This window comes from Schistocerca gregaria, chromosome 1 (genome assembly GCF_023897955.1).
Source record: "Schistocerca gregaria isolate iqSchGreg1 chromosome 1, iqSchGreg1.2, whole genome shotgun sequence".
Classification (NCBI taxonomy): domain Eukaryota; kingdom Metazoa; phylum Arthropoda; class Insecta; order Orthoptera; family Acrididae; genus Schistocerca; species Schistocerca gregaria.
In genome coordinates this window covers 719762905-719778969 of record NC_064920.1, presented here as the reverse complement: position 1 = coordinate 719778969, position 16065 = coordinate 719762905, and the positions used below count along the sequence as shown (strand labels likewise).

General features: G+C 44.0%; 1 protein-coding gene across 1 annotated transcript in view; it reads right to left on the bottom strand.

Moving 5' to 3' along the window:
• Positions 1-433: 433 nt before the first annotated feature.
• Positions 434-16065, bottom strand: part of LOC126266662 (heat shock protein 68-like) — a 119667-nt gene continuing 104035 nt past the window's right edge. The window contains exons 7-8 of the mRNA XM_049971082.1: positions 8571-8909; positions 434-807 (exon numbers count right to left, since the gene is read on the bottom strand). Coding sequence (XP_049827039.1) covers positions 562-807; positions 8571-8909 — 585 coding nt within the window. The 3' untranslated portion in view covers positions 434-561. The remainder of the gene's footprint in view (positions 808-8570; positions 8910-16065) is intronic.

Genomic DNA, 16065 nt, shown 5'->3' with positions numbered 1-16065 from the left:
CCTACGTGATGATGCGGATCCTGTCATTGGTTGTGATTTGCCGTGGATGTTCAGTCTGCTGTTCCATAGACGGCTCCAATGCGGCCCTACTGGTGCGTTACTTTGACCTGAAAGTGTGGCATTCTACCCGTAGGTAGCGCTCACGGCTGCTGCGGGTATGTTTAGGAACAACAACAGAGCCGATCAGAACAGGAACAGTCAAATTAGCAATACATATGCACGGCATATCGGCGTGGTGCAACGCTTTTCTTGACGTGTACATCATACTAAGAAGACACAGCAATTCGGCAGCGTAGCTGCAAGAACATTATACAACAGCAACACCTCAGAACGTGAGATATGGATTACTCGAAGCCACTATCATCAACATCTGACAATTTTTGTTAGATCAAAGCAGGAAAATTATGTAAGACACTGAACCATGGCATTTTCATAAACGCAATATCGGGGCAACGAAATCTGGAGCACAGTGTGTGACGCGCAACCAATTAATTCCTAAACGAGAGTGGCAGGCTATGTAAGGAGTGTGTTAGAATGGCGCGGAGCGGCCCCGCCGCCGCCTCAGTCGACCTCCTCGACGGTGGGGCCCTTGGCTGCCCCGGAGGCCGCGCCCGCGCCCGCGCCGCCGCCGCCGCCCGCCTGGTGCAGCTTGGCCATGATGGGCGAGCAGGCGGCCGACAGCTGCTTGTACCGGTCCTCGAACTCCTCCTGCTCCGCCAGCGAGTTGCTGTCCAGCCACTTGAGCGCCTCCGCGCTCTGCTCCCGCACCGTCGCCTTGTCCGCGTCGCTCAGCTTGCTGCCCGCGTCCTGCGGCACAAGTACATGCCGTGTCCACACTGTCCACTCTTATACCTAATTCGTCATAAGACTAAACCTGATGTTGCAAGTAGCCTGTTTAGGTTTTTATGTTGGTAACGCCAAGTAGCGCTCTGTATGAAAATCACTGACTGTGCAGTCTGTGGCTGATTTGCACTGTTGGAATATTGCTATTGTAGTGTTGGCCAGTTGGATGTGAACAGCGCGTAGCGTTGCGCAGTGGGAGGTGAGCCGCCAGCAGTGGTGGATGTGGAGAGAGAGGCTGAATTTTGAGAGCGGACGATCTGAACGGCCGAGTAAGTTTCTAATACTGTATATCATGGACTGATAGATGACTTTTGAATATTATTAAGGTAAATACATTGTTTGTTCTCTATCAAAATCTTTCATTTGCTATCTATGCCTATCAGTAGTTAGTGCCTTCAGTAGTTAGAATCTTTTATTCAGCTGGCAGTATTGGCGCACGCTGTATTGCAGTAGCTCGAGTAACGAAGATTTTTGTGAGATAAGTGATTCGTGGAAGGTATAGGTTACTGTTAGTCACGGCCATTCTTTAATAGGGATTATTGAAAGTCAGATTGCGTTGCGCTAAAAATATTGTGTGTCAGTTTAGTGTTGGTCAGAATAAGTAAAGAGAGAAATGTCTGAGTACGTTCAGATCTGCTCAGCTGTTTGAAAATCAAATGAAAAATTTTTCTAAGGGGATGTTTCAATGTAAGCAAACGCTAACGCGGTGACTAGTTAGCAGCAGCACACGGATACCGATTTTGTTACGCTCTAGGAAGTAGTTCTTATTTCAGTATTACAAAATGGTTCAAATGTCTCTGAGCACTATGCGACTTAACTTCTGATGTCATCAGTCGCCTAGAATTTAAACCTAACTAACCTAAGGACATCACACACATCCATGCCCGAGGCAGGATTCGAACCTGCGACCGTAACGATCGCTCGGCTCTAGACTGTAGCCCCTGCAACCGCTCGGCTACTTCGGCCGGCTCAGTATTACATATCTTGTTACTATGTTACCGTGAATGAAACTTAAAGATATTCTACTGTATTAACAGCCATCAACGTTTTTCTTGATCATATTTAAACATGTAGTTTTTATATTAAAAATCGTGTACAGTCGCAATCTCTGTACTGTTGTGTGCTGGTTGTCGCGTTGTTGGTACGTAGTGTGAAAACAGCTCAGGCTGCTTCCTGCTCCGTAGTGAAACATGCACGTGGAACATCGTTAAAAAGTTGCAAGAAACAGATTGTACTCAAAGTTTTTCACAAGTTTACAGAAAAAAAATCGGCTTTGAAGTTTTCCAATAACTAAATTTAAGGTGTGTTTGGTAGTGGGATGCGTAGAATAATTGGTAGCGTTGTGGAATGTAAAATGAGATTCGTTCATGCTGGAATATCTACATCTTTCAAATATGAGATTCATCAAATGTATGCTATTTAACACGTACCTAATCAGCAGTTTTTGATGAAACATGCACGTATTCTTTTTTCTAATTACGTATTGCGCGCAGAATTCCAGTTTTCATTGCAAATACAAGTTCTTTATTAACCAGTATTATTTAAATTAAGAAAACGTAACAAATTAAATTTTTAGGACAAAAGCGAAAAATCACATGCCCTTTATTTGGACTATGTCCATTGTTTTACACCATAGATACGGTCTCACACCAGCCAGAGTGATAAGCGCCGTAGGATCAGAACACAACAGAACTGATTTGGAGCCAAGTCTAGGGATTTGTCGCGAGAAATAACAAGGAATATAAGCCGTCAGGCGTACAGAAACTTTGTCACACACCATGGCTGAACGCTGGCGGATACAAAACGGCACGGCATAAAAGAACAGAAACCATGGTGCTTGGAAGCTTCCCGTATTTTACCGTTGATCAACTCGTTACCAACATGGCAGATTATAGTTCCTGTACTGAAATGTATTTCTCGGACTCGGATATAGAAAGAAATCAGAATTACGAGACGACTGACTGTAAGTAGTAGCGCCAGTGGTTTCAATATTTAACTATACGATGAAATTTCTCCAATAAGTTTTTAAGTCCCTCATAGCTCACGCACTAAAATTACTCTGTGTTTATGTCATGTTTCCAATTATAATACTGGTTGAGCTAAGAAAGAGAGTATGTTATGGTTTCCCTCTGATCCCCTAAAACGGGAGCGATATTGCTGGAATTTTGCCGAATATTAATCATTCCGTTTAAAAATTAAATGACATTCGAAGCGACGTTGTTTATCTGCCCGTCTCTTTTTACGTCTTAACTACAAATGTTCACACCACTGCAGGTTACTTGGACTACTTGACTCGTCAGTGCTGTCGAAGTTAAATGTGAAAGTAAAGCTGTTGTCCCGTATTATAGCTCACAGATGTGCGCGTAGTGCATAACATAAAACGAACCCCTGTTACTGTACTTGACTATTCTCGAGACAGCTTGGCTTCTGCTCCATGTGAAACGAAATCCAATCAGATTCTAGCAAACACAGAAGAATACATAGTGTATTGTTTACATCAGTTTTATTATTACGATGAACGCAGTACACTAATAAGCAATGATAATTTACGAAGTAAGAGAATTATTCAGAAAATATGTTTCGCATGGGCAGTAGATCAAGCACTGCCTAATAAACAAGGTCATTCCGTGATGATTCAGGAATGAGGGATGGTAAATGTATCAATCTGAGGCAAGGATCTCTGCTCTGTAAACGACTGAGTCGAAAGTTAGAAGCGAAAAACCTTCTGGTACCTCTGACAGTGGAGTACATGTACAGGTACTGTTGCTGCTGAGATTGTTGGGTAGGCAACTTTCAGAGGTAATAGAATGGACCAAAACAGGAAAAAGTCCAGTAAATATGGACTCTACAAAGCAGGGTGATCCAGAAAGAATGCTCCTTTCCAACCGTTTCCAAAAACTTTATTAACAGGTCTTCTTAATCTACAAATGCAGACGTGTTAGTGAGTCTTTAGAGTTTCATGCGGTGTATAGCACTCACTTCTCAAAAAAGTGCCTTTATCGAAGTGCTCATGTAATGAACTGTGAAGCTACTAAGCAAAGTGTTCTCCAGTATAGTAAGAGGAATACCGGTGATGTCTCTACGGATGTTGCCCTCCAGCGCGTGGAGGTTGTCGGGAGGTTTTCTAACGCTCTGGACTTGGGATACCATCAGAGGAAGAAATATAAAGGCGTCTGATCGGGAGAACGTGCTGGCCAAGTCACACCTCCAAATGGAGAGACGAGACATCCACAAAACAATTCGCGTAGCTCGTCAATTGACAAGTGAACAGTGTGTGCAGTTGCACCACGCTGTTGATACCACATGATTGGAAGGGGCGTTCCTTCTCACTCACCGTGTATACACCTTAAGAGCTATGAGCACTTGCTTATCGTCGCTACGGTGGAACATGTCTCTTCTACTGAACAAGTACCCATATTTTTTTAGGTACTCATTTTAGATCTCATGTTTATTGGACATTTATTTCTTGTTTTGCTCCATGCTACCAACTCTGAAAGCTGTCAATCCTGCATTCTTAGCAACAACAACATATCGTTACATGTATTTCACTGTTAGAGGTATCATAACGATTTCCGGACCAGGACCCCTTATCTCAGATTGACGCATTTACCCTTCTCCATCACACTTGAAATTTTGTGACATCACGGAATCACCCTGTATACGAGGACTACTCTTAAAATTGTAATCCTAAGTTCGAAAAAATAAAGTTAAGCAATCAAATTTTTATTTATTTTCTTGTCTATCTCTGCAGTCCAAGTAGAGGCACTACACCAGAGGTGTCACGTCAAAATGACGTATCCCATCAAAGAGCTGCTTTGTTTTTTTTTTTTTTTTCCGGCACCTCTGGAAGCGTACTGCAGTACTGTGGCGTGGGGATTCGAATCTCAACCAGGACTGCAGAGATATACTTGTAAATAAACAAAAATCTGATTATTTAACTTAACTTTTTCGAACTTACGACTAAAATTTTATGACTACTCTTCTTATTGTGCTGATGCACGAGGACACGTCCCCACATATGGCTCTAGGCAGACAGTAGTCTTTGCAGGCGCTGTGCTGAGAAGTGTTTGACCGTCCACGCCATAGCACTGACTTGGCCACTACCAATTTCCATCTTTTCTTACAAATATTCCTCATTATTCGCACAATGAGGAAGGCTAGTGCTTGTCCCACGGATCATGCTTATCACAAATGTAATTAAAACTTTGTTTTAACTTATCAAAATTATCTTTCTTTTGCTGGTCAAGGTGAGCGACATGCCTTTCTAAAATATGCAAAAGTTTTCACATATTTCACGTTTCTAATTTTCTTTATTTCTGTTATGTTCTTTAGATTTAGTATTTGCTCCGTACAAGAGTTTCTCTTCCTAAATCCTCGTTGGTACTCTCCTAGTTGTGGGCATGCATTCCTTTAGCTCTCTTCAAAAGTGCCTTGAACAAGATGTTATGTGTCACAGGGAAGAGGAAGATCCCTCTTTTCAGGTAGGATCAGTTTTCTTTGCTTCTTTATCTGTTGGATGTATTAATGCTGACGTCCATGCTGATGGTAAGCTATTTGTTGTCCAGATTTCATTTATGACTTTTGTAGGACATAGAATAATGTTGTCACTAGAGTGTTTCCACAATTCAGCAATTATAGTGTCTTCTTCTGATGCTTTGTTATTTTTTAGTTTTTTGCGATTTCTCTTAATTTCTGTATTGTTAGTAGCTTTGAGTCTGCTTGTATTTGGATTATATTATCAAAATGAAATTCTTCTTTTGGTGGATCGAAGTTGTGTAGTGCTTTAAAGCAGTTCACAAGTATTCTGCAGTTTTCCATGTCATTATATGCATTCTTTTGTGTTTTTGGGTCTGTAAACTGTAAACTTAGTGGTGTGTACTTCTTTAAACTATTTTTGAATGGTTTATAAAAGTTCCTTGTGTTATTGTACTTAAAATGTGACTTAACTGACGTTAGTTGATCTTTTATATGTTGCACTCCGATCTTTTTGAGATCTTTTGATGTATGTTTCGTTGCTTCTAGAATATTTGTTCAGTTCTTATCATTTTTATTTACATTCTAGATATTCCAAGCTCGTTGTCTGTTTGAAATTAACTCATCACAGTCATCATTCCACCAACCATGTTTCCATTTCTTTTTAAGAGGAATACTTTCTTCTGTAGTTCCAATAATGTCTTTTTGAAATTTTTCCCAGCATTTAGGCATTCTTCTTTCCAGCTGGATTTTGTGATCATTTCTCTAGATAACTTCTGTACATATGTTTTTACATATCTGCATTCCCCTTAATAGTGCTTGGTAAAAAGACATATTCTGTATTTACGAGGTAACGTCGTGTGATCTATCGTCCAAATTTGTTGCGCTGCACTATTGGCTGTATCACTGGCAAGCGTTTTGGTCTTTCTGTGTTTTTTCATCAGTTGCAATGCGAATGCAAACAAAGTAATACGTCAAGTTTCTGTTTCCACGTTTTGTGTGACTACGCAAGTCACTGCGAGACGATGTGAATGAATAACATGAATTTTTACGTTACTCCGTTATAAATATTTTTATCCTGTCCCCTTGCACCTTACGACTGTACTGTTACCTGGAAATCTGTATGTTGTTAACTGATGTAAAAAGATGTTATGATATGAAGCTTAAAACTATCATTGCTGTAGCGTACTATGTCTGAGAAGTGCTCAGGCATAGTGTCTTGTGAATGTTATTTCACTGCGTTTAGAATATTGATTTGTGGCGATTTATTTCACGTAATTTACATTATCTCACGATGTACAGATGTACTGGTTTGATGGTACTATATTTCTACAGTGAAACGGCTTATTTTTTGGGAAAGGTTTTTAAGCTCGGACATGTACTGAAGCAAAAGATAAGTGATGTATTATTTTCAGTATTTCTGTAATGTACTACTGTCTGAAAGACATGTTTATACCGTTCTGCATACAGACTCTGTGCATGATTTTTGTGTTCTTTTAGTTTTTGCAGTGCCACTTGAAAATTGTGAAATAAATAATTTCTACAGTCAACAGCAAATATGATGCCCTCTAAAAAATTCTTCATGACAGTGAACCCCTACCATGAGAATTTGTAAGTGATGAGTAGCGCCCGTTTCGACCAGAGATTACATTACATTGGAGTCCATGACATTTCATCGTTGGGGCCAGTTAATCTATGGTGACAGTGTGACTCCTTCGACAGAATGCTGATTTGCTGACGAAGACAAAGTTGATTAATCTCGAAGACACAGATTTTCAGAGAGAATTGACATGACAGGTACACTGGGAGCAGTTAGTACACTATTCACCAATGTTTACCTCGTGAATCGAATTATACTGTACTCTATCTGATCAAAAGTCCCACTAGAGTTATTAGCGAACATTAGTAAAGATTGTGTCCACCATTCGCCTTTATGATGGCTTGAACTATGCTGTGAACGGTTTCAACGAGTGCCTGAATGTCTGCAGAGGAATGGCAACCCATTCGCCTTCAAGTGCCGCAAGCAGAGAGGCTAATCATGTTGGACGCTGGGTCTGGAGCGAAACAGACGCCCTAACTCACCCAAAAGGCATTCCAGTGGGTTCAGTCGCTATTTTGCGCGGGCCAGTCCATTTCAGAAATATTGTACACAAAGTATTGTCTTACAGATGGTACGTTGTGACAGAGTGCATCGTCGTGGTGGTGCAATAATCGTCTCTAAATTGTTCCTACAGTAAGCAGTAAGCAATGTAGTAAAATGGGTTTATATCTTTACGCCTTTAGCGTTTTCATACGCTCAATAAAGGGCCCATATAGTAAAACCAAGAAATGCTCCCCCCCCCCCCCCCCCCCTCACTGTAACACCAAGCTCCTCCGTATTTCACAGTTAGCATTACACATGATGGCAGGGAATGTGCTCCAAACCCAAATTATGGCACTGGGTATAGCGTGAGTCATCACTCCAAATCATTCGCTTCCAGTCATCCACTGTCCAATGCCATAGCTCTTTACACCACCTCAAACATCGCTTAACAGAGAATACAGAAATGTGTGTTGCTGCTGAGGAGCTGCTCGACCATCGTACTCGATTCTTTTTACCTCCCTGCGCACAGACATTGTGCTAGTCGGAATACCGGTAACACTCTGGAACTCACGCTGATATCTCGCTACTGTATACAACCACTCTCAGCAATGTTCGACAGTTTCTGTCTGTCATTACATGAGGTTTGCCTAGTCTTGGTTTAGACGTGGTCATTGCTTCGCGTTTCCACTGCACAGTCACATCATCAGCAGTAGCATATGGCAGGTTTAGAAGTGTTGGACTTGCTGTTCAGGTGGCTCAGTGACTAGTCCATGTTAGAAGCCATTGAGACCTCGCGACCAACCCAGTCATCTGTTACTGCTTCTCTTCTGACAACCAACACAGTACCCGCCACCTTCTTTTATACTCGGGGCCCCGCCTTTAGTGACGTCTAATGGTCAATTCCGCATTAGCTAGGGGTACCCAGATACTTTTGATCAGATAGTGTTTCAGTATTTGTAGTTTTTTTTCCAACAAATTTCCATTTCTATCATTTTTAGTCACATTCACGTTTCCCCGTGCATGGTACACGTCCTTTCTTTGTATTATAGTGTATACTTTGGCAATACTGGCACGCTGTGGAGACAACCCTCACAACAGCAAGTAGCAAGTGGCCCCAGCTGGTGGCCCGCCATTTGCTAAGCCCAGTGTCGTGCAGTGAGTGTCGGCTCACCTCGGCGGCCTGCTTGAGCGACAGCGCGTACGCTTCGAGGCGGTTCCGGGCCTCGACCCGCGCGCGCTGCCGCTCGTCCTCGGCGCGGAAGCGCTCTGCGTCGGCCAGCATTCGCTCGATCTCGGCCTTGGACAGGCGGCCCTTGTCGTTCTGGATGGTGATGCGCTCGCTGCGACCCGAGCCGCTCTCCGTCGCCGACACGTTCAGGATGCCGTTCGCGTCCAGGTCGAAGGTCACCTCGATCTTTGGCACTCCCCGCGGCGCCGGCGGGATGCCCGTCAGGTTGAACGTGCCCAGCAGGTTATTGTCCTTGGTCATGGCGCGCTCGCCCTCGAACACCTGCAAAAGCGAGCTATGTGCACAAAGGCTACCAAAACGCGAATAAAAATTAAAATGAAAAAAGTTTAAGATCACTTAGTTTTCACTTAGTAAATCAATTCTTGCATTCTATTCAGTGGGAATTTAAGGAGATGGGACCTGGATAAACTGAAAGAACCAGAGGTTGTACAGAGTTTCAGGGAAAGCATAATGGAAGAATTGACAGGAATGGGGAAAAGAAATACAGTAGAAGAAGAATGGGTAGCTTTGAGGAATGAAACGGTGAAGGCAGCAGAGGATCAAGTAGGTAAAAAGACGAGGGCTAGTAGAAATCCTTGGGTAACAGAAGAGAAACTGAATTTATTTGATGAAAGGAGAAAATACAAAAATGCAGCAAGTGAAGCAGGCAAAAAGGAATACAAAAGTCTCAAAAACGAGATCGACAGGAAGTGCAGAATGGCTAAGCAGGGATGGCTAGAGGACAAATGTAAGGATGTAGAGGCTTATCTCATGAGGGGCAAGATAGATACTGCCTACAGGAAAATTAGAGAGACCTTTGGAGATAAGAGAACCACTTGGATGAACATCAAGAGCTCAGATGGAAACCCAGTTCTAAGCAAAGAAGGGAAAGCAGAAAGGTGGAAGGAGTATATAGAGGGTCTATACAGGGCCGATGTACTTGAGGACAATATTATGGAAATGGAAGAGGAGATAGATGAAGATGAAATGGGAGATATGATACTGCTTGAAGAGTTTGACAGAGCACTGAAAGACCTGAGTCGAAACATGACCCCTGGAGTAGACAACATTACATCAGAACTACTGACAGCCTTGGGAGAGCCAGTCCTGACAAAACTCTACCGTCTGGTGAGCAAGATGTATGAGACAGGCGAAATACCCTTAGACTTCAAGAAGAATATAATAATTCCAATCCCAAAGAAAGCAGTTGTTGACAGATGTGAAAATTACCGAACTATCAGTTTAATAAGCCACAGCTGCAAAATACTAACGCGAATGGAAAAACTGGTAGAAGCCGACCTTGGGGAAGATCAGTTTGGATTCCACAGAAATGTTGGGACACGTGAGGCAATACTGACCCTGCGACTTATCTTAGAAAAAAGATTAAGGAAAGGCGAACCTACGTTTCTAGCATTTGTAGACTGGGAGAAAGCTTTTGACAATGTTGACTTGAATACTCTCTTTCAAATTCTGAAGGTGGCAGGGGTAAAATACAGGGAGCGAAAGGCTATTTACAATTTGTACAGAAAGCAGATGGCAGTTATAATAGTCGAGGGATATGAAAGGGAAGCAGCAGTTGGGAAGGGAGTGAGACAGGGTTGTGGCCTCTCCCCGATGCTATTCAGTCTGTATATTGAGCATGCAGTAAAGGAAACGAAAGAAAAATTCGGAGTAGGCATTGAAATCCATGGAGAAGAAATAAAAACTTTGAGGTTCGCCGATGACATTGTAATTCTGTCAGAGACAGCAAAGGACTTGGAAGAGCAGTTGAACGGAATGGACAGTGCCTTGAAAGGAGGGAATAAGACGAACATCAACAAAATCAAAACGAGGTTAATGGAATGTTATAGAATTAAGTCGGGTGATGCTGCGGGAATTAGATTAGGTACTGAGAGATGAAGAGGCTTGCACAGGATAGAGTAGCATGGAGAGCTGCATCAAACCAGTCTCAGGACTGAAGAGCACAACAACAACAACTCAGTAATGAGAGACACAGTGACAAGAATAAGGATATCTTCCTAGCACTTGCAGATGAAGTCGATAATGGTGTGCCTCTGTTATTCTGATTGCGATGCAGAGTTCCTTTTGACATGCATGCATGTCCAAAGGAACAGTCACTGCGGCGTCGACAGCCGTTATGAAATATATTAATTGTACTCGCAATTGGGAATAAAGAAAACCATTAGATGTAGAATGGAATGACGACAGTGAAAATTTTCGCCGGACCGGGACATTTTATAGCTGATGGTTGTCCTTATTCGCAATTGCGAATACATTAAATGTATTTCATAAGGTCTGTCGTCGCCGCAGTGCTTTCTTTCCACAGCTCCTCCAGCTACGCTGTTCGATGTGGTCGCGCATTTTCATTCACAAAAATAGAGTCAGGACTGAATACACCACTGAAAAGACGCACATGAAGAAGGAGTAGACAGTAACGTTGGCCCTTTATCATAACGTATTCAACGGTTTTCAAGACAATACGCCCATGAACATTATATCTGCCGACAACATAGCACCTGCGCCACCTAAACGATCATGTTCGACAACACTGAAAGTACCCTCGTACGGAGAGTTGGGACACTTAATGCAACTAAGAACATTGTCGAGCATGATAGTTCCAGTGGTTCGTCATTATCTAGTGGAAAGGGGTAATATTGGACATACTGTCCTCCATATCTCTAAAAACGGTACGTTCAGGGGTCACTTTATAGTGATAGTGCACTTCTTCTCCATGTATTTCTTTTCACGGCTGAATTCGATCCTGACTTCATTTTTATGGTCAACAAGCGACCGCATGTAACAGCGGTGGTCGAGGAGCTGTTTGCTCTTTGTTCCTTTCGGCGAATGGACTGACCTGCTCTTGTGCGATTCGTTGGGGAGACATACTGCAGCACGTCCACATGGTCGAACGACCATCACGCAGTTGTCAACCTCGCTGATTGAAGAATGGAACGACCTACCAAATGGTTCAAATGGCTCTGAGCACTATGGGACTTAACATCCGTGGTCATCAGTCCCGTAGAACTCAGAACTACTTAAACCTAACTAACCTAAGGACATCACACACATCCATGCCCGAGGCAGGATTCGAACCTGCGACCGTAGCGGTCACGCGGTTCCAGACTGAAGCGCCTACAACCGCACGGCCACAACGGCCGGCTAAAAGACCTACCATCAGGAATCTTGTGGCCAGCACAGGAGCACATTATAGAGCATTCATTACCATCCTTGGCGATCACACACCCCGTTAAGAGCCATGTTCCGCCTTCTTAATGTCAAGCGGACAATCATGAACCGCGGCGACTTGGGTTGGGTTATTTTGGGGGAGGAGACCAAACTGCGAGTTCATCGGTCTCATCGGATCAGGGAAGAACTGGGAAGGAATTCGGCCGTGCCCTTTCAAAGGAACCATACCGACATTTGTCTCGAGCGATTTAAGGAAATCACGGAAAACCTAAATCTGGATGGCCGGACGCGGGATTGAACCGTCGTCCACCCGAGTGCCAGTGCAGTGTGCTACCACTGCGCCACCTCGCTCGGTTGGCGCCGACTTCAGTCTATTTATTGTATTCGAATGACAGCGTCATTTCTGTTCGTCTCATTTCGTATTCCTTTCAGCTGTCTTCCGTACTACGCTGTAGCAGTTATTTCTATGTTTGGTCCAAGTCTCATCGAGCTATGTTCCTTGGCAGCGATACAGTATGCGGAAGTTACTTTCGTCCTCAATTTTTGCACGCCAGTGAACATCGTGCGGTTTTACTGAACCGTTAATAATTTGCATATCGAAGCATGTAATACACCTCACAAAAGTTGAAATTTTCGAGAATTTGTGGTAAGGTCTTATGGGACCAATCTGCGTCTTATGGGACCAAACTGCAGAGGTCATCGGTCCCTAAGCCTACACATTACTTAATATAACTTAAAGTAACTTACACTATGGACAACACACACATCCATGCCCGAAGGAGGACGCAAACCTCCGACGGGGGAAGCCGCACGGACCGTGACAAGGCGCATGAGAGCAAGTTGACGGTCTTGCATGTTGTCAGCACTGCAATGCAGGTTTAATGGGGAGCAGCGTGTACGAGGAACATCGTTTCAAAACATATTAAATGCAGCCGATGTCAAAATACATTCTGCTACGTTTTCGCCGCAATTGTGGTATGCTCTTTAACGCCTTTGAGTCAGATCGGGTCATTTCGTATTCTTTCCCATAATAATTTAGTGCTGAAGAACATCGGACAAAATCGTATTACGCGCAGTGGAGCCGACGGTTAGAAAGGTATTACCTTCAAGTCAAATTTCTCAGCTTGTGTTATTAACCCGCTCTTTTGTTGTCTCTTCCCAGTATTTCGATATGGCATTTCACTGTGTGATTTTGATTGCATTATTGTGCATTTTCGATCACCATGGAGGCTCTTTAGCTGTGGAAGAGCGATCGAAAGGAAATGGAGTGAGAACTACAGCTGCAAAAACTGACAGCGTGAAAAAGGAAACCCGATGTACTTCACGAATGATCATTTTCAGTGAAATTTGTATCTCCGGTGCATTGATGTGTTTTTCGTGCGGAAAGATTGCGTACATGCATGTATTTATAAACTCCTGGAAATGGAAAAAAGAACACATTGACACCGGTGTGTCAGACCCACCATACTTGCTCCGGACACTGCGAGAGGGCTGTACAAGCAATGATCACACGCACGGCACAGCGGACACACCAGGAACCGCGGTGTTGGCCGTCGAATGGCGCTAGCTGCGCAGCATTTGTGCACAGCCGCCGTCAGTGTCAACCAGTTTGCCGTGGCATACGGAGCTCCATCGCAGTCTTTAACACTGGTAGCATGCCGCGACAGCGTGGACGTGAACCGTATGTGCAGTTGACGGACTTTGAGCGAGGGCGTATAGTGGGCATGCGGGAGGCCGGGTGGACGTACCGCCGAATTGCTCAACACGTGGGGCGTGAGGTCTCCACAGTACATCGATGTTGTCGCCAGTGGTCGGCGGAAGGTGCACGTGCCCGTCGACCTGGGACCAGACCGCAGCGACGCACAGATGCACGCCAAGACCGTAGGATCCTACGCAGAGCCGTAGGGGACCGCACCGCCACTTCCCAGCAAATTAGGGACACTGTTGCTCCTGGGGTATCGGCGAGGACCATTCGCAACCGTCTCCATGAAGCTGGGCTACGGTCCCGCACACCGTTAGGCCGTCTTCCGCTCGCGCCCCAACATCGTGCAGCCCGCCTCCAGTGGCGTCGCGACAGGCGTGAATGGAGGGACGAATGGAGACGTGTCGTCTTCAGCGATGAGAGTAGCTTCTGCCTTGGTGCCAATGATGGTCGTATGCGTGTTTGGCGCCGTGCAGGTGAGCGCCACAATCAGGACTGCATACGACCGAGGCACACAGGGCCAACACCCGGCATCATGGTGTGGGGAGCGATCTCCTACACTGGCCGTACACCTCTGGTGATCGTCGAGAGGACACTGAATAGTGCACGGTACATCCTAACCGTCATCGAACCCATCGTTCTACCATTCCTAGACCGGCAAGGGAACTTGCTGTTCCAACAGGACAATGCACGTCCGCATGTATCCCGTGCCACCCAACGTGCTCTAGAAGGTGTAAGTCAACTACCCTGGCCAGCAAGATCTCCGGATCTGTCCCCCATTGAGCATGTTTGGGACTGGATGAAGCGTCGTCTCACGCGATCTGCACGTCCAGCACGAACGCTGGTCCAACTGAGGCGCCAGGTGGATATGGCATGGCAAGCCGTTCCACAGGACTACATCCAGCATCTCTACGATCGTCTCCATGGGAGAATAGCAGCCTGCATTGCTGCGAAAGGTGGATATACACTGTACTAGTGCCGACATTGTGCATGCTCTGTTGCCTGTGTCTATGTGCCTGTGGTTCTGTCAGTGTGATCATGTGATGTATCTGACCCCAGGAATGTGTCAATAAAGTTTCCCCTTCCTGGGACAATGAATTCATTCTTATTTCAATTTCCAGGAGTGTATTTTGGCTGAGTTTTAGTACCTGTAATTATGACTTAAGGAGGCCTATTTCGGTTTAGGTACTTCAGCCCAGATCCGCATGTAAGTCATTTTCAGCCGCCTTGTAACCACAAAGAAGGCAGACTTAAATGTATAAGCACCCCTTCACCTACAAAACCATTAACTGGAAATCATTATACAGGAGAAAGAAGTCGAAATTCCATTATTGTGTCGTATGAGGTAGATGACAGTGATATTTATAATACTGCTACTAAAGCGTTAAATTGTTATGCTGTTTTTGAGTCATCACTACCATTCTGCAGTAAATAGCTGAACTCATTATTGTAGAACAATAAGAGACTGTCACCTGATCCTTCTCTTGCACTAGGAAGATGGACTAAGTGCAAGACTGTAAAACGTCGACCTACCGTCAAAAACATTTAATAACTTTATTTTCTTACGTGATGGGCTGTGTCCAACAATAAAATCGCTAAAAAAAATTCATGAACGTTTCAACATGTTGCTGTTGTTGTGGTCTTCAGTTCCAAGACCGGTTTGATGCAGGTCTCCATGCTACTCTTCCCTCTTCAAGCCTACCAGGCGGCTTTCTCTTTCATTCTTTTCCCCCTGTCCATGGTCAACTACTATTTTTTGCTTCTCTACCTCTTTCTGCTGTCGTATTCCAGTCCACCATCACAATTAAATTTTCGTCTCCTTTAACAATCTGAATACTTTCTTTTATCTGCTCACACATTTCTTCAATCTCTCTATTATCTCAGGAACTTGTTGGCATATAAACTTGTACTGCTGTTGTGGATGTTGGCTCTGTTTCTATCTTGGCTACAATAATCCGTTCATTATGCTATTCATAATAGCTTACCCGCATTCCTATTTTCTTATTCATTATTAAATCTACTCCTGCATTACGGTATTTGATTTTATATTTATAACTCTGTATTCGCTTGACCAGAAGTCCTGTTTCTCCTGTCACCGAACTTCACTAATTCCCACTGTATCTAACTTTAACCTATCCATTTGCCTTGTTTAAATTTTTAAACCTACCAGTGCGATTAAGGGATCTGACACTCCACAGTCCGATCCGTAGAATACCAGATTTGTTTCTCCTGATGACGATATCCTCCTGAGTAGTCTCTGATTCGACATCCGAAACGGCGGCTATTTTACCTCCGGAATGTTTTACTAAAGAGGAAGCCATCAGATCTTGACATCCTCGGCAAAAGAAATTGTTGCTATAGTTTCCCTGTGCTTGCAACCTTTCACTGTACCAGCACAGCAAGGCCGTTTTGGTTGATGTTACAAGGACAGATCAGTCAGTCACAGAGACTGTTGCCGTTGCAACTACTGAAAAGGCTGCTGCCCCTCTTCAGGAACCAACCATATTATCCGAAAACATGGTTGGATCAAAACGCACTTTGTATGAGGTG